The 25,079-nt window shown below is 40.1% G+C and overlaps 1 protein-coding gene across 3 annotated transcripts; it reads right to left on the bottom strand.

Moving 5' to 3' along the window:
• Positions 1–18,369: 18,369 nt before the first annotated feature.
• Positions 18,370–22,192, bottom strand: LOC127774923 (adenine nucleotide transporter BT1, chloroplastic/mitochondrial-like). 3 transcript variants are annotated; one of them, XM_052301215.1, is made up of 4 exons: positions 21,925–22,192; positions 21,041–21,861; positions 19,454–19,615; positions 18,370–19,351 (listed from the first exon to the last, which is right to left on the bottom strand). In XM_052301215.1, exons 2-4 carry the CDS (start codon positions 21,650–21,652, stop codon positions 18,881–18,883), a joined length of 1,245 nt encoding a protein of 414 aa, XP_052157175.1. In that variant the 5' UTR covers positions 21,653–21,861; positions 21,925–22,192; the 3' UTR covers positions 18,370–18,880. The 3 variants fall into 3 exon arrangements, with proteins under 3 accessions (XP_052157175.1, XP_052157174.1, XP_052157173.1); XM_052301214.1 differs by having other exon boundaries at positions 22,024–22,192; XM_052301213.1 differs by having other exon boundaries at positions 21,041–22,192.
• Positions 22,193–25,079: the final 2,887 nt, after the last annotated feature.

The following is a 25,079-nucleotide window of genomic DNA, read 5'->3' as shown; positions in this document are numbered from 1 at the left end:
GCGCCTTCCCCTTTCCCCTCCCTTGCGTAATGCGTGACGACGACGAGCCACCAACTCCTTCACGCTCTTCTATCCTGATGGAGTATCGAGCGGTACTTGGACGCGCGGATTGAGGTAGTGGAGGTGGTAGTCTCCGCGGTTGGTACACGTCGTCCAATCCAACCGACCTGCAACCTAATCTTGCTGCAAGTTTCCGGCACCTTTGACGAACTTTCTGCATTTCAAAAAGAAAAGAAGTTTGTTAGGCATAACTCAAGTAATGCAAAGTGCTAAATAAATTTTACCTCTAAAACATTGCGGAGTGCGTTCTCCGTGTCCTCACCACCCCTCGGAGCTTGGAGGGCATGCCCCATTTCATTCACACTCCTGAGGAGCTCTCCCGACTGAAAGCGTGAGAAGATATATGTTAGGGTCTAGGGTGCAAATGGAAATAACTTTGACAAATGCAAGAAAACTTACGACTCTGTCTCTAAGTGGGGCGTGCTCCATTTGATATCCAACTCTAGTCCGGACATCATAGGGATTCCGCCCCTCATCGGAGTCGCGGTCATCCTCTATGTCGGCTTCCGTCCAAGTAGGGCGGAGGAACAGTCTATATGTCCTATGCAGCCAACGAAGGTACTCTGAGAAAAGATGATTTTGGTGTATAGTCTCGATGTACCTGTCGTTCCTTCCGGCTGTCCTCCATTCATCAATGTATCTATTATGCTCTAGCCTCCAGTCTTTCACCTTCTTTGTTCTCACCCTGTCATACCTAGACAAGTAGAAGGTGATGAAACAATAGTGAGCATCGACAAGGGTTAAATGGTACAAAATTGAACATTGACAATGAAAGCAAACAAAGATAAGAAATATTTACTTGTGTAATTCAACTCCAGTTGAGATGTCCTCAACCGGACAGTCTTGTTTCTTCCCGAACTGTTGCATGACACGGTGCGGAAGGTGGTACTCAACTGCCCAGAAACAAATCAATGGGCACTGGTACATGAAATAGTCAGAGTCTCGATTGCACATCGAGTTCAGGGTCAGGCTTGAAGCCTCATTTGTGTGGTATGGTAACCGCTCAATCTGCAAAAGTTGAAGAGATTTCGTTGGTTAGTATCTCAATTAAAGAAGTAAATGTCTAACTAGAAGTGATATTGGAAGTACTTACATGTTGAGGCTGTAAGCAGTCCATCTCATTGACATAATGCTTGTATGCCACATCCCGGTGAGCATGTGCAGTGGCAGTACTCTCAAAAAGGTAGGCCACTGTCTTCTCCATGTCTGGCTCATTGTAGGGCCAAGGAGTGAAGCTTTGCTTCCACTTAGGCCTTCCAACCGGTAGTCTTAACCACATCCACAGCTGAATCAATAGCACACAACCACTCATGTTGGATGATGGTGCCTGACGACAACAGGCCTCACAGAGCTGTCTATCGTCGAACACTGGGGGGGCATGAGCTCTGACTCGGAGCGGTTGAAGTACCTGCATTAGCAATTGTAAATCAATTAGTTAATATAATGTCAAATACACGCTACTAATACTTTTTCACAAGTGAATAAATGCCCATTCATACCCTCCCCGCCTCGATCGCAGCCCCGCGATGACGGGCCTCGTAGTACGCCCCTAACACTTATATTTTTTTTGGACTTATTCTTTTTTGGACGCTTAGTACACTTAGTTTTCTTGTGACCCTCCTGGTGACACAACGAGCATCTATTTTGCACCGGCGCAGCATCAAGTTTAACGCATGAAGGTGGTTTCCTTCCAGAACCACCCAGACCCGAGTCCATTTCGTTCTTGAATCGTTTCGATCTCCTCTTCCCTCTTGTTTTAATCTTCAAATTTGGGTCAGCAACAAATTCTTCACCATCGTACGGTGGCCACTGTGTGGGGTCGAGGTATGGCTCAAAGCGACTTGCCCATGTGTTCACAACGGCTCTTGAAGAGAACTGATACTGCATTCGGTTGGGAGATTCCTCATCAATTGCATGAATCAGATAAACGTGTATAAGATGTGAGCAAGGCATATGGTAGAGCAATGGCCTTTGGCAAGAACATGAGTTCCCCTCAACTTCAACTTTGAAGGCTCTTGCACCGAATCTAACACCACCACGCGTTACACCACCCCTCTCTGTGACCTCGTATGTCTTTTTCTGCTTATCGAAACACCTTGCAGTGTGTTTGTTCGCCTTACTTTTTTGCACCTTCATCTTACTATCAACCTTGGTGGACCAACGTTGCCCTAACTGGACTCGCTTCAAAGCTTCATCATGTCTGTTCACAAAGTAGTCATTGCACTTCATGAACGTAAATGATACTATGGCCGTCACTGGAAGCTTACAAACATCAACTAGCACGCTATTGAACTGTTCGGCCATGTTGGTTGTCATGTAACCCCACCGGCGGCCATTTCTATCGTATGCACGAGACCACTTATCTTTATCCAACAATTCATCTTCAAGCCATTTACGAGGACCTTCGGGAATACGCTGCCTTAGTGCCTCAACATCCCTCTCAAATATCCACTTCTCGTCAATCTGACATATCCTTAGGAGCTCTTTTGTCTGATGCTTGTCCGCACCGGCCTTGTGGAAATTAGCACTGAAGTGCCTCATGCACCATCGGTGGTGAACCGGTGGCAATCCTGGAACAGGAGTTGTCATGGCATTCATTATACCAGCATGTCGATCTGAGATAATACAAACCTCCCTATGCGGCCCAACCACAACCCGTTGGACAAGATCGATAAACCAGCACCAGTCTCGTGAATTCTCTTTCTCCACCAAGGCAAAAGCTAAAGGTACAAGTTGGTCCTCCGCATCAGCTGATAATGCAGTCATCAAGGCACCACCGTATTTCCCAGTTAGAAAGGTTGCATCTATAGCTAGTACTGGCCTACAATGCTTAAAAGCCTCAATGGAAGGACCAAAGCACCAGAATGCACGCATAAAAATTTTCTTGGTCACTCCATCAACATTGACAACCCTATCAGGATGAGTATCGATGTGGTAGACCATACTGGGATTCCTCTGCTTAATGGCTTGCAGCAAAGTGGGCAAACGGACATACGCTTCACCCCATTCACCGTAAATGAGCTTCATAGCCTCCTGTCGTGCCCTCCAAGCCTTGCCATACTTCACCCTATACTGGAAAACCTCAAATATATACAAAGCTAACGCAGAAGCAGAGAGTGTAGGTTGCAGTTTTATGGCATTGCATAACCTATTTGCTATGAACTTTGATGTCAGCTGCCGGTGGCTCCCTGAACCTTCGGCAGTAGCACAACTATGTTCCTTACCTACCCGTGATATCCTCCACGTGCCACTAGACCCCTTAGTTGCATGGACCTTCCATTTGCACCGTGGGTTTTCACATTTAACAGTGTACCTCCTATTTGCGGCAGAATTGACAACACGGTATGGACGATGGTGCACGATGGCGTACTCCTGGAGCCATAGCTTCAATGCGACCATGGATGGGAACTCTAAACCCTTTCTGAGACCATCCACCTGGAATGGTTCTGGCAACTGATCTAGGTTGATGCCGCCATCTAGTAGTGCACCATGGGCATGTGTTAGGTCCCTAAACTCAGGAATGTCCGGCTTCCTCCCAAACACCTTCTCAAACGCATGACATTCCTCTAATGCTAACTTGTCATTGTTAGTAAGTGGAGGGAATGGACGGTCATCATCAGAGTCTTCAGCAAATTCAACATCATATTGCTCAACACTTGCCTCCTCGTCAACATCTTCTCTATTGACTTCTACTGAGACAGAATCGTGACCACCACTCAATTCAACATCAAAGTAATCATCTGGATTCACATATTGGCCTGCTACTTCTGTCGGGTATTCAGGGTTGACTCCGTACGACGACCAATGAACACTCGCCGACAAATGTTCACTTAGATCAAGCCCCTCTTGTACTAACTCCCTTTTCATCTCCCTCGCTGCATCCACATCATCAGTACCGCAATGTCTCTTTGATGGTCCTGCCTCCCATAAATCATTTCCAAGCAAAGGTCTCTTCTTCTCTCCTTCCCCCTCCAAGTCTTCTCGTACCAACTCAGTCTTACTTGCACCCCCTCCACGACGAGAATAATATGTCACAAAATTCTTCTCAACGTAATGATAAGAAGGAGATTTGTTTAGATCCAAATTTTCTACGGTACGAACTAACTTTGATGCAAACACCTCTAGAGATCTAAACTGAGACTCTTTTACCAAATCAAAGTAAACTTCCCATTCCAACTGACCTATCACATTTAATATATACTTATGCCCTTGACCAACATCGTATCTCCCATAAAAACGAATCTCCACATTATCCTCGGTCCATCCAAGAACTTCTTTCACTCGTGACCTTAGTTCATCTAGAGTTGGGTGGGTGGGAAACAAAATGGTCTTCAATGACATATCCTCAAACTCAACATGTGCACCAACATAAGGTTCCACCACTCTACCACCGTAGTAAACACGAACAAGTCTATCCATCTACACCAAAAAATCAAATGTAACTTTGCAACAAAAATTAAATCTTCATTCCTAAACGAAGTCCAAACCGACATATTATAACCAATGCATAACTTAAATTGTCCCAAAGCTACTACTCCAAAAAAATATTTAATCCACCTACAACTATCAACAAGTTTACTAGTGCATTACACATCGAAATATTACAAATACTCCGTCATACAACCCAACCTAGTTCTAGTTAACTATAATCAATTTATATAATGCAACCAAAATTTTCTCACCTTCATACAATTAATGGTTAAAAGTTTAACCTATAGACTATAGCATCAAGTCCATCAAATTAAAATTACTTTCATGCCTCAACCATAATTTTTCATCCATCCATCCAACCAAACCATCCAAAAATTAACATTACCACATATATGTTTAAAAAAATCGTGACACCAATGAGTACATTGCAAACATGTAGCACTACAACAAGCCAATCCTAAGAACAAATGCTAAAAATCACAAATTTGGGTAATAAAGGGGTTCTAGGGTTACCCACTAATCTACAAATTCAACCAATAAAAACGAAAAAAAAGAGGGGTGAATGAAGGAGTCTACCTTTCTCTTCGATTTCCACAAAAAATCCAGCGAAAAACGAGTTCAAATGGAGTGGATTTGAGGTGGGGAGGTGAGGGGGAGAGAGAGGGGGAGAGCTGCTGCTGCTCAGCTCGAGCTGGTGCTTGGGCGAAAATGGGAGTGGGGAGGAGATAGGTGGTGGGGCCCGCGGGGTTTAAGGGGTCGGCCAACAGAGGAGGGCGCGCCAGCCATGCTGGCGCCGTGGTATGAGGGGCGGCGCTAGTGTGGCTGGCGCCCCCATTCTGCCCAGTCAGCACCTCCACGACAGTCTTAGTGCCACGGTGGCACGGGCACGGCGCCAGTGTGGCTGGCGCCGCCATGTTGGGGTACGGCGCCAGCCACTCTGGCGCCCAAAAATGACCATTTCCGGTTTAAGTTTTCCCAGGGATCTATTTGTAAAATAAGTTTTCAAAAAGGACCAAAATGTAAAAATTTCAGGGCATATATATGTCTGGTATGCTTCTAACATATAGTTTGCTCTTCTTATCATAAATTACATATATATATATACCAAACTATCGAATGCCAACTGTTCGGCAACTTTTTTGGTAAGAAGACAATCACGATCGGGACACCTAAATGCCTTAGGTGATATAGAGTCGCCAACCACCCTGATCTAGCCAAAGGCCAAATCAAGATGGGTTTTGTAGGAAGAAAAGCTAAACCGGCTAGCGGAGCCGATTTAGAGAAGGCTGATTTTGATCGATATGAGGATAATTACCTGTCGCGTGGGCAAACGGAAGGTTTACGGGACGAACCTACAAAGGGGTAATTGTACTCTCACAGCGATGGCGGACGATTTACGGCGCAAATCAACAAAAATGGACTAAAATTAGGGTAAAGTAGAAAACATGGCTGAAAAGTAATGAAAGGTAAAAGAACAATTCGATTAATTGTATAGATTGTTTGATATTTTACAATTGAGCTGGCCTTGTCCCTTAAATAGGGATTGGTCTTGCCCTCTACAGGCCCTCCTCCACGTTCAATTTGGGATAGAAACCAAAAGGAACCCGAAACATAGCCCCCTGAGTAAGGAATCCCGACACCCGACGAAAACAGAGTCGGCCTCGAACTCTGACGATCAGACCGGCCACATGCCGCCGGTCAGATCGGCCCTTTTGGAGGAAATCGGTAGATTACCAAATCTTGCAATTTTCCCTATTTCAACCCCAAGTGCCAAATTTGGGTGTAAACACCAACAACAAACCATAATGATAGAGAGAGAAACGTTTGATCAACATAATATTTTCTGATTTTTTAAGGATACTACTTTTATTCTACAACGTAATCTACAAAGAGGAACCAACCCATACGAGCTCAGTTTGATTGTTCTAAAGAGATAAGTAGATGAGGACGGGCTCACGTTGCTCCCAGTGTCAAGGAAACCAGGTGTCCCCAAACGCCCGGCCACCACCGCCCCCTCCTCCTCCTTCCGCCTTGCCACCGCCCGAGCGGACCGCTCGCAAGCTAATTAATTGGGGCACCTAGGCGCCCATGATGAAGACGGGCCAGATTAGGGCCACCGCGGTTGGATTCGACAAGGAGAAGTTGGGGAGGGGGGCTTGGGAGGAGGGGGCGGTTGCACTAGTTGTGGTGGGAGGCCGCAAGGCAACAAGAGGTGACGGGTAAGACGGCGGGCAGCGAAGGAAAGACCACGGCCGACCATGGCTATCGAGGCCGGAGCCTTCCAGATCCGCTCAGCGGGTGACCGGCAGTGGCAGAGACGGTGTGGTCGGGCACCTCTGTGCCTAGACGATGGCAGGGACAATGATAGTGGCAGTGGCAGAGAATGTGGCGGTGCAGTGGGTGGATGTGAAGGATCTAGAACGTACGTCCGGATCTGGTGTTCCCGTCCAGATCCTAAGTGGTGGTAGGGTGGTCGGCGTCGGGGCGATGCAATGAGCGGTGACAGCGTGCAGGCAGGGAGTGGCACGGTGGCCGCCTAGACCTAATGTCCCTAGAGATGTGGCTCGTGGCAACGATAGGCGACGACGATTGTGGGTGGGATGGGCAGTGGCTGCAGCGCTGTTCAGGTGTGGAGACGAAGGTGGCAGTCCTCCCCCAAAGCCCCCATCCCCTTCTCCTCTCATGCCAACGGGAGTGTTGGCGACGGGATGACAGCGACGGTGGCTATGTTTGTGGTCTGTGCAGAAAGAGGGAGAGGCCATGGTTCACCGGATGGCGGCAGCTCTCCTCCTTCGTAGCAACGGGCTACGATGTAGGCGATGGTGGGAGATTGCGATGTTGGTGCAGAGTGGTGTTGTGCATGGACTTCGGCTTCTTCCTCGAGAAGGGGCCTCCTGTATGGTGTCCGCTGACGATTGGCACTTGTGCGGTAGCCATGCGTTGAAGGGATTTTGGATGGTAGCGGCTGTTGGGAGTGATGGAGATGTGGCATGGGAGGGCCAAAGGTTCTTTAGGAGAAAGTCCAGGCTGTTTAGGGTTGGCAGCGGCAGCGCTTTCTAGCGCCGCAACCTTCTTGGAGACGTTGGTGTGGAGTCTTCTTCCTTCCTAGGGGATTATTTGGGTGAAAATTGCCCTGCTCCTGGGACAGGCGATGGCGACACCCTTGGCGTCGTAACCTCATTGGAGGTGTCGTTTGAAGGCCCTTTCCCACTAATCTCTAATCTAGATGATTTGTCCTCCTATGCCGGCGCTTTTGGGATGGCTATGTTGGCGGGTCTGCGCAGGGGAGAGTGGATGCATCCTTCTCTCTCGCCTTCTCCCTCTCCTACCTAAAAGCATGGATAGATTTGAGTGTGGTGGAGTCATAGACGTGCGGTGTGGCGTGTTGTGTTTTTTTCCTGAATATAGCCTTTCAGGGCTAGTCTTGAATTTTTTTTAGAGTAAATTTCACTTTGCACCACCTAAAGTGACCAAAGTGTCACATTGGACTAGAACTAAGCCTATAATTTCACTTTGCAACACCTATCTTTACCATCCATTGCAAGTTGGACTGGGCTTACAGTTTTGAACCATTTGGTTGGCTTCAGCTTGATCCACGCAAGGAGCTGAGCGTATGCTCGTGAATCGTGATGGGGGCGATACCAAGCACGTAAAGCGCATCAGCGGCGGTGTGCGTCAACGCATGGGAAGCGTCGTCTCAGTGTCCTATACCAGCAAAGCCCATGCCATCACCAAGTAGCTGCGCCTCCATGACTCTATCCATGGGCTTGTGCTTCAACAAGAAGAATAAGAGAGGAACAAATGTTGCGCTCGCTGTGAGTTCAATGGCGGCAACTGCACACAGATGTGAAGAAGAAGATGGGGAGTTTCCTTGGCATCGGGACATACAGGACGAGCTGCTCACGTCAATCAGGCCAAAGCCAAATAGGTGACTCAAACTATAAACCCAGTCCAACTTGCAACGGGTGGTAAACATAGGTGGTACAAAGAAGTAAAAATATAGGCTTAGCCCTAGTCCAATGTGCTACTTTGATCACTTTAGGTGGACCAAAGTAAAATTTACTCTTTTTTTATGCTATATCAGTATGAGACATTGCACTATCTTACGTGGTTCGTTGGTTAAAAAAGATAGAATTTTAATTTAATAGTAATATTTGAGAAAAAACAAATAAATTACTACCTTCATTTTTTAAGTATGACGTTCATTGACTTTTTTATCAACATTTGACCATTCGTTTATTAAAATTTTTTGTGTAAATATAAAACCATTTAAATCGTTCTGAATGAATATTTGATAATAAATCAAGTCACAATAAAATAAATAATTATTACATATTTTTTTAATAAGATAAATGTTCAAATGTATCTCAAAAAGTTAACGGTGTCCTACATTAAAAATGGAGGGAGTAATTGTTATAAAGTTTTGTTTTTCAAAAAGAATGTAAGTAGTCCTACAAACCTTTCTAGAAACTTACTATTTAAAAGTTTAAAAAAACTTACTATTTTAAAAGTTTAAAAAGCATTCCCGCAATAATTTATCTATAAGAGGGAAAAGCTTGCCAGAAATCTAAAAACCACAATGAATGAGTTTTGGGCTGTGTTCGGCATGGAGAGTTGAAAACTAAACCACCACCCCCCCCCCCCCCCCCCCCGCGCCAACACACACACACACAACTAAGTTACTCATTAGCACATAATTAATTATTAAGCATTAGTTAACAAAACATAAAAATTGATTAATATGTCTTTTAGACAACTTTCCTATAATCTTTTAAACTGTTTAGCCTCCTTTGATTGAAAGGAAATCCATAGGAATTTTAGAGGATTTTATTCCTATAACAATTTGTTTCTACATAGTCCTTTGAATCAAAGAATAAATCATATGAAATCCTATGATATACCTAATGCCATGCAAATTTTGAAGGAATTCTATAATGAGGTAGAACCTCATGGAAACATTCCTATGAGTCATTGTATGAAACATGCTACGTTTTTCCTATGAAACATTCCTATGGAAATATGCTACGTTTTTCCTACGCTCCAATGAAACGGTTATTATTGTGTTTATCATGTGCTTTGTAATTGTCTGTTTCAGACTTATATTCATACCAAAATCTTGTGTTTTTTCTATTTATATATTTTCTCAATTCTGTTATTCAAAGGCTTAGCTGTGTTCTTGGGTGAGGGTTCCCAACCCTCACCTCACCTTTTGACACGAAAAACAGAGCAATGGATTAATGTGTGATTAATTAATATTAGTTTTCAAAAACTTCAACAATGAATTAATATGATTTTTTTAAAGTAACTTTTCTATAGAAAAATTTTGTAAAACAAGTATTGTTTAGCCGTTTGAAAAGTATACGCACAAGAGTGAGATTGGGAACTTGGACTAATAACACATCCTAACACAGAAAACGTAAAGTTGAAGTTAGGAGAAGTGCCGAACACACTAGGTGACACGTAGATAATCCATGTCATCCCATGTGCACCGTCCACCCCGATCCACGCGGCCATCCGTGCATGCCACGTGTTCCTCTGGCGAATGCGACGACACGCCACGTACGCTAGCAATTTAGCAACGGGAATACCGTATACGAATCGAAATATATTAATATAATACTAACATGTACGCCGTTGGCCGTACGTATCGACCACGAAACCTCCGGACACTTCCCGCAAGGCCTTGTTTAGTTTAAAAAAAAATTAGGCATCAATATTTCGATATATGTATGAGATACTAAATGTAGAAAAAATCAATTACACAATTTGCAAGTAAATTACGAGACGAATCTTTTGAGTCTAATTACGCCATAATTTGACAATGTGATGCTACATTAAACATTTACTAATGATGGATTAACTATGCTTAATAAATTCGTCTCGCAATTTACAGTCGAAATAATTTGTTTTGTTATTAGTCTACATTTAATACTTCAAATATATATCCGTATACTTCAGAAACTTTACACCCAAATAACTAGAAACACATTAAATCGAAAAATATATATGTCGTCGCAACAAGCTAGTTTGGCCTCTTGCCTGCACGTACAGTCTGTTTAATTAAGCATCTGCTTCCACTTCGTATACTAGTTCGTAGGAGTATATAACTTTCAGCTTGATTTGTTGTTCAAAATATAGTAATCCATTATACAAGCGCGAGATGGCCAACAGTACAGCTAGTTTGGCTTTGGCATATCGATTAGCCACAGTCTCAATTTTTAAATTTTAAAACTTAATTACAGAGCTGGTTTAAGATTTTGTTTCTTCATTGTAGTTTGTTTTCTGATATTTACCTTTAAATTAAACTACTAATAATATATTATAAAGTTTCACGGATCAAATATTTTTCTGTAAATTAGATCCACGATAGGTAGGTGAGATCAATCGTAAAAACGTGAGAAATGAGTATGGCATTGCAACAACTTGACATATGAATGCAATCTATTAAAACCTACTAAGTGAGTGAACAAGTGCAATAACTCACATGATGGATACGATTTTGGTACATTTAGAAGTGATACGATAACTTAATTATTTAGAGCATTTTTTCTAAGTATATACCTGCGTCGATTTATATAGGCATACTTGATCTTTATCATTCCAGTAATTAAGATTCAATTAAATTTTACACTGTTAGAAAATTTTGTATTTTGGTTGAGATTTGAGAAGGTGAAGGAAAAATATCTAAACATGTGGTGCAGATTGGATGAGCAACTTAATTCTTATATATTACATATCCAAGGTTGTAAGGTAATATTGGCACCACTCTTTAAATTGTTGCACTTGAAAATTCAATTCTCAAGTTTTTTATTACATCATACCCATTTACTAAGTTGTGTGCAATTACTCTTACTTTTGGTACGCTTTATTCATTTTTCAGACACATAGGTACTACTTACATTTCAAAATATAGGGCGCAACTTTTTTTCGATATTTCATAATACAATGCGCATATACATGCGTGCAATTAACTAGATCCTTCCCCCTCTCCAAAGTTTGTTTTTTTAAATCATTCATCCTTAATATCTCTAATCCCGTTAAACCGTCTGTCCTTAGTATCACTTAGATCCATGATCTTGTAAATTCAACATCTAGATCTATGATCCTGTTTAAGTGAATCATCACATGTCCAAAGCTCGTCTGATCCGGTTGACCTTTCTACGTGGCTGTCTAGCATGACCGCAACTTTGCACTTAGCGCCCTCCACACCCGCGGCCACTCTCACTAGAACCCCCATCCCTCCAACTCGCACCATTGCAACGACTCCGAGGGTAGCAATTAGGGTGGCGTCAGCGATCATGGGCGGTCCGTGGTGACCAGAGACGCGTTAAGGGCAGCAGCAAGTGCACCGAATTAGCAGGTGATCAAGCTTTTTCCTCCGTGAACTTGAAGAATACGCGCTGCTTCGAGTAGCTATGGCCTTCCCTACAGGCGCACTTCAGAAATTAAATCCCCCTAGCTGCCTCCCTCGTCAGCACCACCCTACCGCCTCCCTTGTCGTCGCCGTCATAGCCACGTCTCTACTACCACCCCTGTCACTGTCACCACAACCCTAAATCAAAACAATGAAGATGAGAAGACATTTGGGAGAGAAGTGGGTCGACCGGGCGTAGAGGGGCTAAGTGCAAAGTTACGGTCACACTGGTCAGACGGGCCTTGGACCTACGATAATTCACTTAAACAAGATCTAAACAAGATCATAAATCTAGATGTCGAATTTACATCATAGACTTAAGTGACACCACGCCCCAACTTTAAGAACCAATGGTGTACTTTACTATATATTTATTAGGGTGATCTAAATTAGAAGATAATAATAGGTGGTTGCCCCTCATACTTTGGAATGGAGGGAGTACTACTTCTCTCTTTCATGAAAGTTCTGTTTTTCCTAACTATTATTTTCCGTGATTGATCCAAATAAAATCACCTAAATATTTTCACAATTTAAGACCATTGTAAAATTTGATTTTTCTTGTTTACAATAAGATATCTTATTTCAATAAAAAATCATAATTATTTGTAATTATATAAATGGCTAAAAAAACTCTTCCCAAACCTTCGCATGCCACTAATAAAAAAAATATTTTCGCAGACGGTCAAAATGGCTCTATATGGAGGCAGCCAAACACACTGCCTGCAACTAAACTTTGCAAAATACAATATTTTTTAAGCGGATATGCTCGTACATTTACGTGCTTTTAATCATTTGTTATTCAATATCCTTGATTCATAGTTTCATATATAGTCACCCAATTATAATATAATCCATATGAGTTGCAATGTAATTACCTCACAATTACATTACAATCTATCTATTATATACTAAAAGTCCATTAAACTTCCTATAAGCGCTCCTAAGCCACCACGTGTCCTCCTACAAACGCTCCAAAGATACCAAGTGGCATTCTAAAAATCTAACCATTGATTTTCCTTTAAATTGGTGGGTCCAATATTTTCAACCATTAGATCAAATAAAAAAATAAAATCCTCCTCTCCACACCTGTCCCCACCTCCTCTACGTTCCCCTCCTCCTCCAGTTGGTACGTAACGTACGTACTCCCTCTCTCCCCACATATCCTCTTCCCTTTCCTAATCTTCAATCTATCTATTATCTATTATCTATCTATTATCTACTAAAAGTCCATTAAACTGCCAATAAACATTCCTAAGCCGCCACATAGCACCTCTAAAAACACTCCTAAGTTATTATGTGGCGCTTTAAAAAATTTTAGAATGCAGTGGACCTATATTTATAACCATTAGATCTATTATAAAAAATACAATTAAATTTACCTCAAAAACTCGTATTGTATGTGCACGTATAGGTATAAAAAAACAAGTACGTCCATACTTTGATACGTACGTACAACGTTGGGCCCACATCATTCTTTTTTTTTCTTTCTCACTTATTAGATGGAAAACCAATCCGCCTATATTTATCGTCTCACTTTCCCAAAATACAAAACTTAATTACATACGTCATATACTATGGACAAAACAATAAATCACAAAAATATATCAATATATTAATAGTAAAATCAGAAAGAAATACTAATAAGAAAAATCATAAACGCCAGCACTTATTGTTGTCAATAGTCTTTAAACTACGATTTTATTAAAAATAATACCACACAGAAATAAGTAGGAGGCAAAAATTATAATTATTTTCATCACCTCCTCTTTTTGTCCATCCCTGTCCTTCAATGGAGGGTGTAGTGTTTACTATGCCATTGTAAATATCACAGGCATATGCATATGGTTGAGTTAAGATGGTGTCAGTAAAAGACCAATGTAGACAATGTATCTAAAGTGACATTCTTACTAATGCAATCCTTTGTGGGTGTGCCTATAGTGAACTAAGTGTTAAAATGGTGCGATAGGATGGTCTTTAGGTGCACTACTATGTCAATGTGGGACCCATGTTTCAGGGCATTACATAAGAAAGCTTTTGTAGTTATCGACTTCATCCGTTAGAGAGACATTTATGTCTATTTTTAACGGTGCTATCATATTATCCGGTAGAAGTGGTATGTTTAGACTATTTATACATAGATGTGGAAATAAGTCATGGACATCGAGTTAAGCAGTGTTGATGATTTTTTAGTGTATTAATAATATACAATGCAGTTTCATTTATTAAAAATACACATAGCTTTTAAAACTATAACAATAGGGGAGTTTATATATGACCACGACAAAATGATTTTTATTTAAATATGAGAGATATTCTTATTCTTATATTTAGTAGTATATTAAAATATACCATCTATTTTACAGCAAATATATTTCTTTTTTATTGGAAGATAATTTACATTCCCTTACAGTGTATATAATGATATATGATTTATTTTACTATTCTTTTTCTTGAACAACAAATAAGTGTCAGTGCATCTATGCGGCCTTTATTTCCAGTTTATATTTTAAAAATATTTTCTAATTTATATTTCACCCTTATAGTGTTTGAAATACAACCTACAATACATGCCCGCGTGAATGCGCGGGCTACCTTCCTGGTTACATTTAGAAGTGTTTCACCTAAAATACTTGCAAAGTTTCTTAGATAGTCCCTTTTCTTGTTTGATCATAAAAGAAGACAAAAAGCTGACTAACTGTTTTTTTGAAAAAACAAAATCGTGTTAGTTGTGCTGCTTGTGCAACGTATGTTTAGTCGAATGATGTATTAAAACGAGTCGAATCTTTAGTTGGAGAAAATGAAACCAAATTCGGCTTTATGCACAGATGTTCCATCAGCACGTGTATATGATGGGTTATTATATATTCATAATATATTTTTTCTTGACAGGGATACATTCGTATCATTATCTAAAAAAAAAAGGATACATTCGTATACTCAATCTCGATTGTCAGTCGCCGTGTCATTGATGTTGCCTTTTCCCGTACACGTGTTGTTGATAACTAAATTAGCTACGGTTACAGGTACACTTTTAACATTTATATTAATTAATTTGCCATTTAGAATGAAATAAGTTTCATACATATATGTGAGTAATTCATTTGGACCCAGATAAAAAAAACAAGATCAGAAAAATTGTACCACCGTATCTGACATAAAACGATAAGTTCATACTCCCTTTTCTGTTCTAAAATAAATTTATTTTTCACATATTCCATACATACCAACACTAAAAAGACTAGAATACCTCCATTTTATTAAAATCTCAATGCAGATATTTCCCATTTTATCTATTTTCAACGTACTTATTCCCTATTTTTTACAAACTCCAATAATAATTACTTAAAAATAAAGTTATTTTGGGATGAACAAAAGGCACCAAAAATCAACTTATTATGCGACATAGGGAGTATCACACAAATACTATCCGGCACATTATCCATCTAACAGATATTTATCCGATATGCATATTAATTATCCGGACTGTTTGGAACCACATCTCCTATTTTTGCACATGTATCCAGGGTACAATTCCCTGTATACATCTAGCCAGATACGTACGGTGTCGAATCAATTGAAAATTACTTTTAACATTTCCAACCAGTCTATACTGTCTGAAAATGATAAAGACAGATGAATCAACTGGGGCCAGACACATACATAGGATCAATAAACATATAGTATAATTTAGCTTTTCTGCAAGATATCACTTAACTGGAAATGTTATCCCATATAAAGTTGTCGCGGTTCTTTTTCTTGTTTTGACACATATCTGCCACTTTAATGGAGATATCTGTCCCGCACTAACTCTCTACTGGTCTTTGTAAAACTCCCTAACTGAATTTGTTTAATTTCAAACATTAGAATCAATTGGTGATTGTGTATCATAACCACATTAAACTAATAGGCATCCTTAATCTTTAGGTAGGTCATCCTGGTTTCCACCTCGGCAACTAGGTTAGTGCCATGACAGCTTCTAGCTAGTAGCACGTATGTGAAAAACATTGCATGTTTTGCAATCCAAATATGTAATATAATATTCATCCGACTCCTATGCATGTTCAGGGTTTACACTTTTGTTTTCCAACAAATTTTCGGAAATTCAATGGCTCCTGAAATTTTGGGAATTTTGGTGCTTTTTCGCCCGAAATTTATTGGTTATTTGACAAGTTTTGAATGATCAAATTCACAAAAAAAAATTAAAAAAAGGGGCAATATATGTCATCCCTGTGCATGTCTCGATGTTGGTAGTCTCTCACCACCAGGATCGAAATATCACCCGTGTTCATATGTAATCTGACTCAGGAATGCAAGGTCGATCCTTCTATAAGACGGCCATACCGTTGGACAATAGAAAGCTAGAGAGATAAATATCAATCTTATTCTAAGCGATCAGAGTTATCTCACTTTCCTCAGCAGCATGCTTTTGCATCACCTTATCACATAAATTTCGAGGGAAAGCAAGCAGGAACAATGTATTTAAATTGTAAAAAACAAAAAGAAAATGTATTTGATTTGTATTTGGATCGGGCCCTAAAGTTCCACTTCAACCTGTTGATCGAAGGCAAGGTGACATATGTAAAACAAAAGGTAAGAAAAAGTAAAAAAAGAAGAAATAATATGAGTGATAATAATTTGCTCGTTGAGTTGGATAACACCTCGATGGTTGCATGCACCTTGAACAGCAAACGGTTATGCAATATCATAATATTGAAAAAGAATGAATATTCTAAAATCAGTAGTCTACATACTTCCTCCGTTTCACAATGTAAGTCATTCTAGCATTTCTTCATATTGATGCTAATGAATCTAGACTGATTCATTAGCATCAATATGAATGTGGGAAATGCTAGAATGACTTACATTGTGAAACGGATGGAGTAGTATAGTTATGTAGTTAGAGAAATCACAAGAGATAAATACTACTGAAGTTGAAATCTGAAAAAATGATAAAGCTATTGTATATTCTCTGAAACTTGTCTATTTTGTTTGTCTACCGAAAGAACTCCGATTCTTCTTAAGAAAATGATAAATCTATATATGTTGCAATATCAATATTGTCAAATTGCCTTGGATTTTTTTCAGTTACTCTAGGGCTTCCAAGAGTATGTGGGCCGTGATGTGTACTTTATGGCTACAACCTGAAACATTGAATTGTGTTAACCAATATACATATAGTTATGTTTATTCGAGAAACCAATTAATATACACATACTGATGACGATGTTATCGTTCCTTTACGTTATATGATCAATAGGAGTACCTTTGTTGGACCTATATGAACATATAGTTTAGCCACTTTGTTACAATTAATTAGGTCGTGCCTCATGTTACATGAATCATGCATGATATATTTATTTAGAGGTGCGCCGATCTGTACACTACGATCTGAACATATATAAAACTAGAGATAAAAAGAAAAGTTGTTGCACTTTTGTTCTTTTATGTTGTCCTGCATTTCACGAAACTACTACAAAAGTATCGCATTATTTTTATATATACAAAATTACAACTTTATCTCTTACGTTAAACAGGTGTATCGATAACACGTGTTACGAAAGGAACTAGCTAGTAATCTGTCGACAGTTTCTGAGGCTCAAAACTTTCAAATTTTTAACCATATGATTTGTCATCAACAGTTGAAATGGGTACACACAAGTACAAACCACTAATCTTAGCATCCAAGTTGATTGAACAGTAAGAAATTGGTCAACATGTATAATGGAAAAATAATTCAAAAGTAAAACACATGCTCTTGAAAAAAATTACAAATACTAATTTTATACAAATGTAACTACCCCATAACTATCATGTAACTACTATGTAACTAGGGTATAAGTACTATGTAACTAGTATGTAACTAGCGTGTAACTACTATGTAACTAAGGTGTAAATGCTATATAAGTAGATTAGCAAACATGAAGTTGTGCTGGCTTAGTGGTTTGAATGCTGCCCTATGTATGAGCAGGGCCAAGGATCGATTCCTGTCCACGACACATTATATGCTGTTTTTTATCTTGCTGCACGCACGAATCTTGAAGCGGATCTAAGGGCTGAAAATTTGACAGTTTTCTTTGAAGAAAACTATCACAAGTTTTCTAGCAATTCCGGTTACGAAATTAGTATTGTGTATTATGGGGGGCGGAGCTACATGAGGAATCGAGGAGGCACCCACAAACCCAGCCCATTAATTTTGAAACAACCCCCAACCCTAAGTCTAAACTCGGGTAACCATATTATTAGTATAAACTTGGTATAAAGCAGAGTAAAACAAATAAGTGATACCCTTATCCATTTCGTTTTAGCTCTACCCTTGTCTGTTATTGTAATTTCCATAATAAAAGCTATAGGTACATAAGTGGGGAAGGTTGCTACGGTTTCGGCCTATGGGCCTTCAGCGTGCTCTGTTGCGATAGGCCCACTTAAGCCCATGTAGAGTCAGACAAATGGGCTGGATATGGACATGGACATGGTTAGCCTGCTTTCTGGGCTGGGCTAGTTTGGAAGTTTCTTATTAAGCACTGAAAAAAATTTATCACTGAGAACACACCTCTTCTTGTTACAACATTGTTGATGCCATGTTAACTCGACAGATAAACCAGAGGCCACAAACACAGAGGAAATGGATCAAATGAACCTTTCATGCACTTGCAAAGTTGCACACAGATTACAGAGTCGTAGTTGTTTCACCACCTGGGAATTATGACTGCCCATTTGCGTTTCAACCACTTCATAAACTCAGCAGAAATCAGTTCTTGAACATGTTTTCTGCATATGATATCCTGAAGCAAAACTGGGGAAAGAGGCAGGTTTTATCAGGCCAAGCTGACAGCACCGAGTTGGGGTAAAAGTCCTGAAGAAACTACATGAGTTTCATCCGATTCCAGCATGATTTGATTCTAAATCACGCCCAAAAGATGCCTCCAGTCAAAAGGGCTGCAAAATTGCGCTCTGAAGAGTGTAAGGACACACTATTCAGTCATCCTCTTCCTCTGTCAATACCTTCTTGCAAGCCTCATAGCACATAAACGAAATACCGGCGGCTGGCACCAACTTCATGCAACTTGGCCCCAGACCCCTGTAAAGCCCTCCAACCCCTTCATCCTCCAGAATGCTCAGGAGAGCATGAAGCATGTTCTTGTAGACCTTCCTGCCACCGACAGCGCCGACTTGCATGTGCTTGCGTGCAACCTCGAGGGGGAAAGTAGCTGTGCTTGAGATAGCTCCTGCGGCCGACCCAATGAGCAGGGTAGGAACGTTGCCGATTTCATTCGTCTTGAACATTTTCTTGTAGGCCTTCTTAAGGGTGTCGTAAGCAAAGTAGTTGGTCGCAGCATATGGCACGACTCCAATTAAACTTGGCGTTAAACCTCGGTACAGCTCAGTGGGGCCTTCTTCACGGACGATTTTGACAAGAGCGTGGAGAAAGTTATCATATACACCTCTCTGCACATTTTAAGCACAACCATCGTATGACATTCGTGTATTGCGTCTCAGGAAGTTAAAACGCTCTAATTTCAGGGAGGCATACAGAGGGATAGAACTAACCTGTATGGTTAATCGTGTCTTAATTAATTCCAGAGGGTAAGTACAGAGGGTTGAACTGACACCAGCAAATGCCCCAGCCACTAGTGAAGGAGGGAGTGGGACCTTCTTTTGTTCCCCAGATTTGGGGGTCAAGAACTTGTTAGCTGTATCAAAAGCGAAGAGCTGCAGAAAAAGAAGGGACGGCCAAATATTAATATATGTATGTGCACAAATAATTGTACAACTAGCTATTTATGTTTCAACATGCATCCATCATTTATATCGTAGTTGTCCGATGATATACACAACCATGCACATCCAACATGTGTGAACTAAGCAACAAACGGAATATAAAAATAAAACACCTAACTGTGTTCTGTTCAACCCTCTAACTGTGAATGCCAGAAAAGGTTTCTTGATAAAAGAAATGAAAATTTGAAGAAAGCCAACAATAATGCAAGGACCTGCCTGATGTTTTCATACTTCAAAAAAGCATGAGACTTAGCCTTTTAATAGCCCTTAATACATTTTTATTTACGATAAAAAATAAATATAAGAACTTTCTGACTGCAGCTTCCTTGAAACATACAAACCTTTTCTTACATGAATCATGCAACAAGTTGCCTGAGGTTTGGAGCAGCTCACTCAAACATAAAGAGAGTATTGAGTTATTTGGCTGAAGATCAAAACCTTGGTTTAATCAGGCCAATACCTCTGGGAATGAAAATTTCAAAAAAAAAAAAAAAGGATATAATTAGTTTTGTCTTGTATGTGCCTTCAGGTCGCACCCAGCTGTTGTCTAATCTTGTGTAAATTACCAGGTATAGTTCACTGGAGAGAAAGCAAATACCAAGTTTCTATTATGTTAAAATAGTGATTTATGAAGACATACTCTGTCGAGCTACTTATCTTCAGACCAGCTTGAGAAGGGAAATGTTATGGCAACAGACAAGAGCAATTCTTACGTACCGGTGGACTAAACTGCAAACTACTCCTTGTTTTGGGGTATATAATCATTATTATTTTTTCCATCAATATCATCCCTAAGGTCAAGATAGTACTACGCTGATGAAATGATGTGTTATAACAGCAATTTCATCGATGCTTAGAGCCTTACACTAGCTCCCAAGTCGCATACTACGCAAGGCTGGCACAGTGACCTATATAACTTAACTCCATGATATCCAATACCGAAATGGCACAATTTCTCAACAAATTTAGGCTATGCCAAAAGAGCTATTCAGATTTTCTTGGGTAACAGGGGTTAATCTTAAAATATAAAAGATATACCTAAATTTATTTGAACCACATACCTAACAATTTGCATAATGTATCCTAAGCATAATGGAGAAAACACATTTTGCCATTTACAGGATCAATTAAGCACACGAAAAGCGGAAAGAAACAAACATTGATTTGCAGCAAACATTAATGCTTACCATTTTGTAAGAATAAGGGTTACATACTTTGCAAAAGAAAAATCCATTAACAGGATTTCCCCCACTGTATGTAAATCACAAACAAAGCACAGTACAGTATCAATATACATTACACATAAACATTGTATAAAAGTATGACTCCACCATGATCAGTAAATCAGTCGGTTACCTCAATTGCTTTGCTCGGGGCGACTCGAATGACATTAACGAAGTTACCGCGGAACAACCCGGTCCACCCTTCATGCTTCATGATAGAGTGGAACACCTCCGTGGTCGAATTGCCATTACTCCCCACCATCAAATGCGTCCTGATCGTCTCCAATGGCGCGACGGCCGTCCTCGACACCGCGCCGGCGATCCCCCCGCTGATCAGCCTCTTCAGGTGGGGATTGCCCACCTTGATCTTGAGCTTGAATGCTTTATCCTTCTTCTTGTTCTTCTTATTCCCCTTCTCCATTAGCTCCACCTCCACACTTTGACCGGGCAGAGCATGGTGCTCGATCTCCGGCGAGACATACTTGGCATACGGGTCTCCGGGAGCATCCGGTGGCGGCGACGGCGAGCTCGAGGAGGTCGCCGGGAAGCCGACGCCGACGCTGGCGAAGAGGCCGGAGGCAGGGTGGAACGACTGGTGGAGAGTCCACGCAAGGTTGAATCCGCCATCGGTGTCACCACCTGAGGGCGCCGCCGCCGCCGCCGGTGGCATCGCGAGGAAGCAGCCGCCCCAATCCGCCGCCGCGCATTGCAACCGCGCGCCGCCGCCGCAACTCCTCTTGCTCATCGGCTCACCTCGGTTTCGATCCCCAACACAACTCCAGCAATCGCAAGGCCGGACAAAGAATCACTAATTGGCCCCAAAAAAGAAAAGAAAAAAAAAAGCAAGCTCGTCGCCGTCACCGTGGCGTGGAAAAGACGCAGAAATGGAGGGGAAGAATCTTGGGAGCCAAAAAAGGGCGCGATTTTCCAGGAATTGGCAGAAAAAGAATCAACCTGAAAGAAACAAATAAGAGGGGGAAATAAAAAGGGAAGGAAATAAACGAAAGATTGAGAGACCTTTTTCCACGGCGTGATCTGGAATACGGTGTCGCAGGCAGCAGCAGCAGCAGGTGGAATTGAGGTAGTGAGAGAATGGGAGTGAGCGATTATTTTTACCTGCCCAGCACTAGCAGCAAGCAATCCCTTTGACCTCGCCGCCGGTCACCGCCCTACCAACCCCCGTGCTTCTTGGACGCCGGCGGCGGCGGGTAGAGGAAAGGGGAGAGAGAGAGGAGGTGGGAGGTGAGAAGAGGTCACTGCAGTGCAGCCGGCCAGGAAAGTGCACTTTTTTTTTTGTTGCCCTTTGCGGCTTTGCATCCAATGGTGATTTTTAGTTTGCGGAAAGAAAATTTTCTACGTGTCACGTCCGATGTTTGATCGGATACCGAAAATATTTTCGGACACGAATAAAAAAACTGATTTTATAACTCGCCTGGAAACCGGGGAGGAATATTTTGAGCCTAATTAATCTGTCATTACCACATATGGGTTACTGTAGTACTTATGACTAGTCATGGACTAATTAGGCTCAAAAGATTCGTCTCGCGATTTCTCTCCTAATTGTGCAATTAGTTTTTTAAATATATATTTAATGCTCCATTCATATGTCCAAAGATTCGATGTGATTTTTTTGGGAAAAAATTTTTAGAGAACAAAACCAGGCCTTTGCATCAAAAGGTCTCATTGTTTCGCATGCTTATATAAATTAAAATTTAAAATTTACAACTTAGTTTGAAATTGAGGGTTTTTTGGCGTTTTATCTAAATTTATGTTACAGTATTTCTTTGTAGTCATTAAAGATACGTATATATATTTTTATTTGCTGATAAAGCGATTCGGTTAGTATAAGAATAAGTGAATAGATAGGTCTCAATAGTCAAAAGTCTCGTGTAAACTGGTTTTTGACTTCTGCTGTATTTAGTTCGTGTCCCAAAAAATTTTTTAAGTATATGGACACATATTGAAGTATTAAACGTAGACTTAACAAAACAAATTACATATTCCGCCTGTAAACTGCGAGACGAATTTATTAAGCGTAATTAATCCGTCATTAGCAAATGTTTACTGTAGCATCATATTGTCAAATCATAGTATAATTAGGCTCAAAAAATTCATCTCGCGATTTACATACAAACTGTATAATTCGTTTTTTGTCCACATTTAATGCTCCATGTATATGTTAACATTTGATGTGACGGAAAAGTTGGAAGTTTGTTTAAAAAATTTTGAAAAAAAAATGGTTGAAACAGAAGTCCAAGGAAACACTGCCTACTTCTAGTAGGGAGTTGGTGTGCTCCTATGTGGCAGTCTAGTGACGTTGATTAGCTATCAAAGGTTTCGATTCTTTGTCTTTGTCTCTACGTGGATTTTATAAACGAACACCAATCACATTTTCTTCGGTACACCGCGCATGTTTTCTGTGATCTTCGTTTGTGCATGAGTTGAAAAGCAATGGTTCAAACCAAACCGCACAGCACAGAAGTATATATATGTTGCAAACATGATATGAATTTATTTTGTGGTCATTTTGTAGCTTCCTCATCTTTAAATGTGTTCACGGATTCTCTCTCTGTTTTACAATATATGTATATTATTTTGGGAGTACCCATTTTGCAATATTTGTTAATAAATGATTTGAAAGATGTAGAGGGGGTCATGTGCTGGTATTAATGCATGTTTTTTTTAATATACTCATTAAATTAAATATTTTGAAAGATGTTGTGCTTTATTTACCTATCTAGTTTCTCTCTCTATCACAAGCAAATTCCTTTAAATTTTCTGTTTTTATAAAGGAACCAAATTCAGGATTCATATGTTTTAAAATCCTATTATTCTTATGCTTTTCGTATTCCTATTTTTCTATAATCCTGTGTCACAAAGTGGATCTTAGATATTAGACTTTATATTAAAAACTATCCAAAATCCCTATGGGCTCCTTTGGATTGAAGGAGTTTCGAAGGAAACTTGGAGGATTTCAATCCTAAGAAAAATTTTCCTATTAGCTTCTTTGGATCCCAGGAATACGATTGATTAAAATCCTTTGGGAATTGCTTCCGATGCCTCAATTCCATAGGATATAAGCATAAGCTCTCTTTGAAACCAAGAAATTTTAAAGGAATTTCAAACAATTGAAATCCTATAGAAAAATTCCCTATAAGGTCCTTCGAATTGTAAGAATGGTTTCCAAAATTTCTATACGATTGCTTTCTTTCCTCCACTTTTTGGAGGATTTTCTGTCAAAGCTCATGGTTTATATTCCTTTGAGAGGACCAAGACAACATGTCTCTTTATCTCTCATCTTTTATTTATTCTAATGAAGTATTTCATTCACAATTCCTGTGGTTTTCCTATGGACTAACCAAACATGCTCTCTAGCAAATTCCTGAAAATTTATTTTCTATAGGATTTGGCCTAGCCATGGCAATCAATTCCTATGTTTTTCTTATCATGCGCCATGATTAGCCAAATCCAAAGGAGTCTGAAGTCCCATGCAGTATCCCTTTGTCTGTCTACTATCTCTGTCACACAAAACAACAACCTCCAAAAATTCTGAGTTTTATTTCCTACAAACCATCCAAATGCACAAAAATCTTGAAATTCCTGTGTGTTTAATACCCTATAGGAATCAAAAGTATGTGACATGACTTCTTATTCATATATTTTTCCTATTTGTGCGTTTTGATAATCCTACGTCCAAAGGAGCCTTATAATTTGAGAAAATCCTAAGAAATTCAAAGTGATTTTGGGATAGCCATTTGTTTGTTGTAAAGAACCATATATGAATATTTTCAATAGGAGCACTGGAAATTGTAGTGTGATTCTCAAATCCTACATGAATCCAAAATACAACAAAGATAATATGAGCTCTTTGATAGTGCGATGGAGAAAAACAAAAGAGAGTTTGCATTCCTCTATAAACTTTCTATGAAATGTAAAGCATAGGAATACAACCGCTTTCTTCCTCTTCCTGTAGGAAAAAAATTCATAATTTGAACCCTATGAAAACCATTTGCCAAAGAGGCCTAAATGCTCTCTTTTTTCTCAAACATGCAAAAGGATTGCACGTCAATATATTAGAAGAAAAGAACCCTAAATGTTCTCACCGTTGAGTTAATGATGTTTTTTTTAGTTAACGATTTTTGGGAGGGCGTATACAATGAAACGGAGGAGCA

This window comes from Oryza glaberrima, chromosome 5 (genome assembly GCF_000147395.1).
Source record: "Oryza glaberrima chromosome 5, OglaRS2, whole genome shotgun sequence".
NCBI lineage: Eukaryota > Viridiplantae > Streptophyta > Magnoliopsida > Poales > Poaceae > Oryza > Oryza glaberrima.
This window is presented reverse-complemented; position numbering and strand designations above follow the sequence as displayed.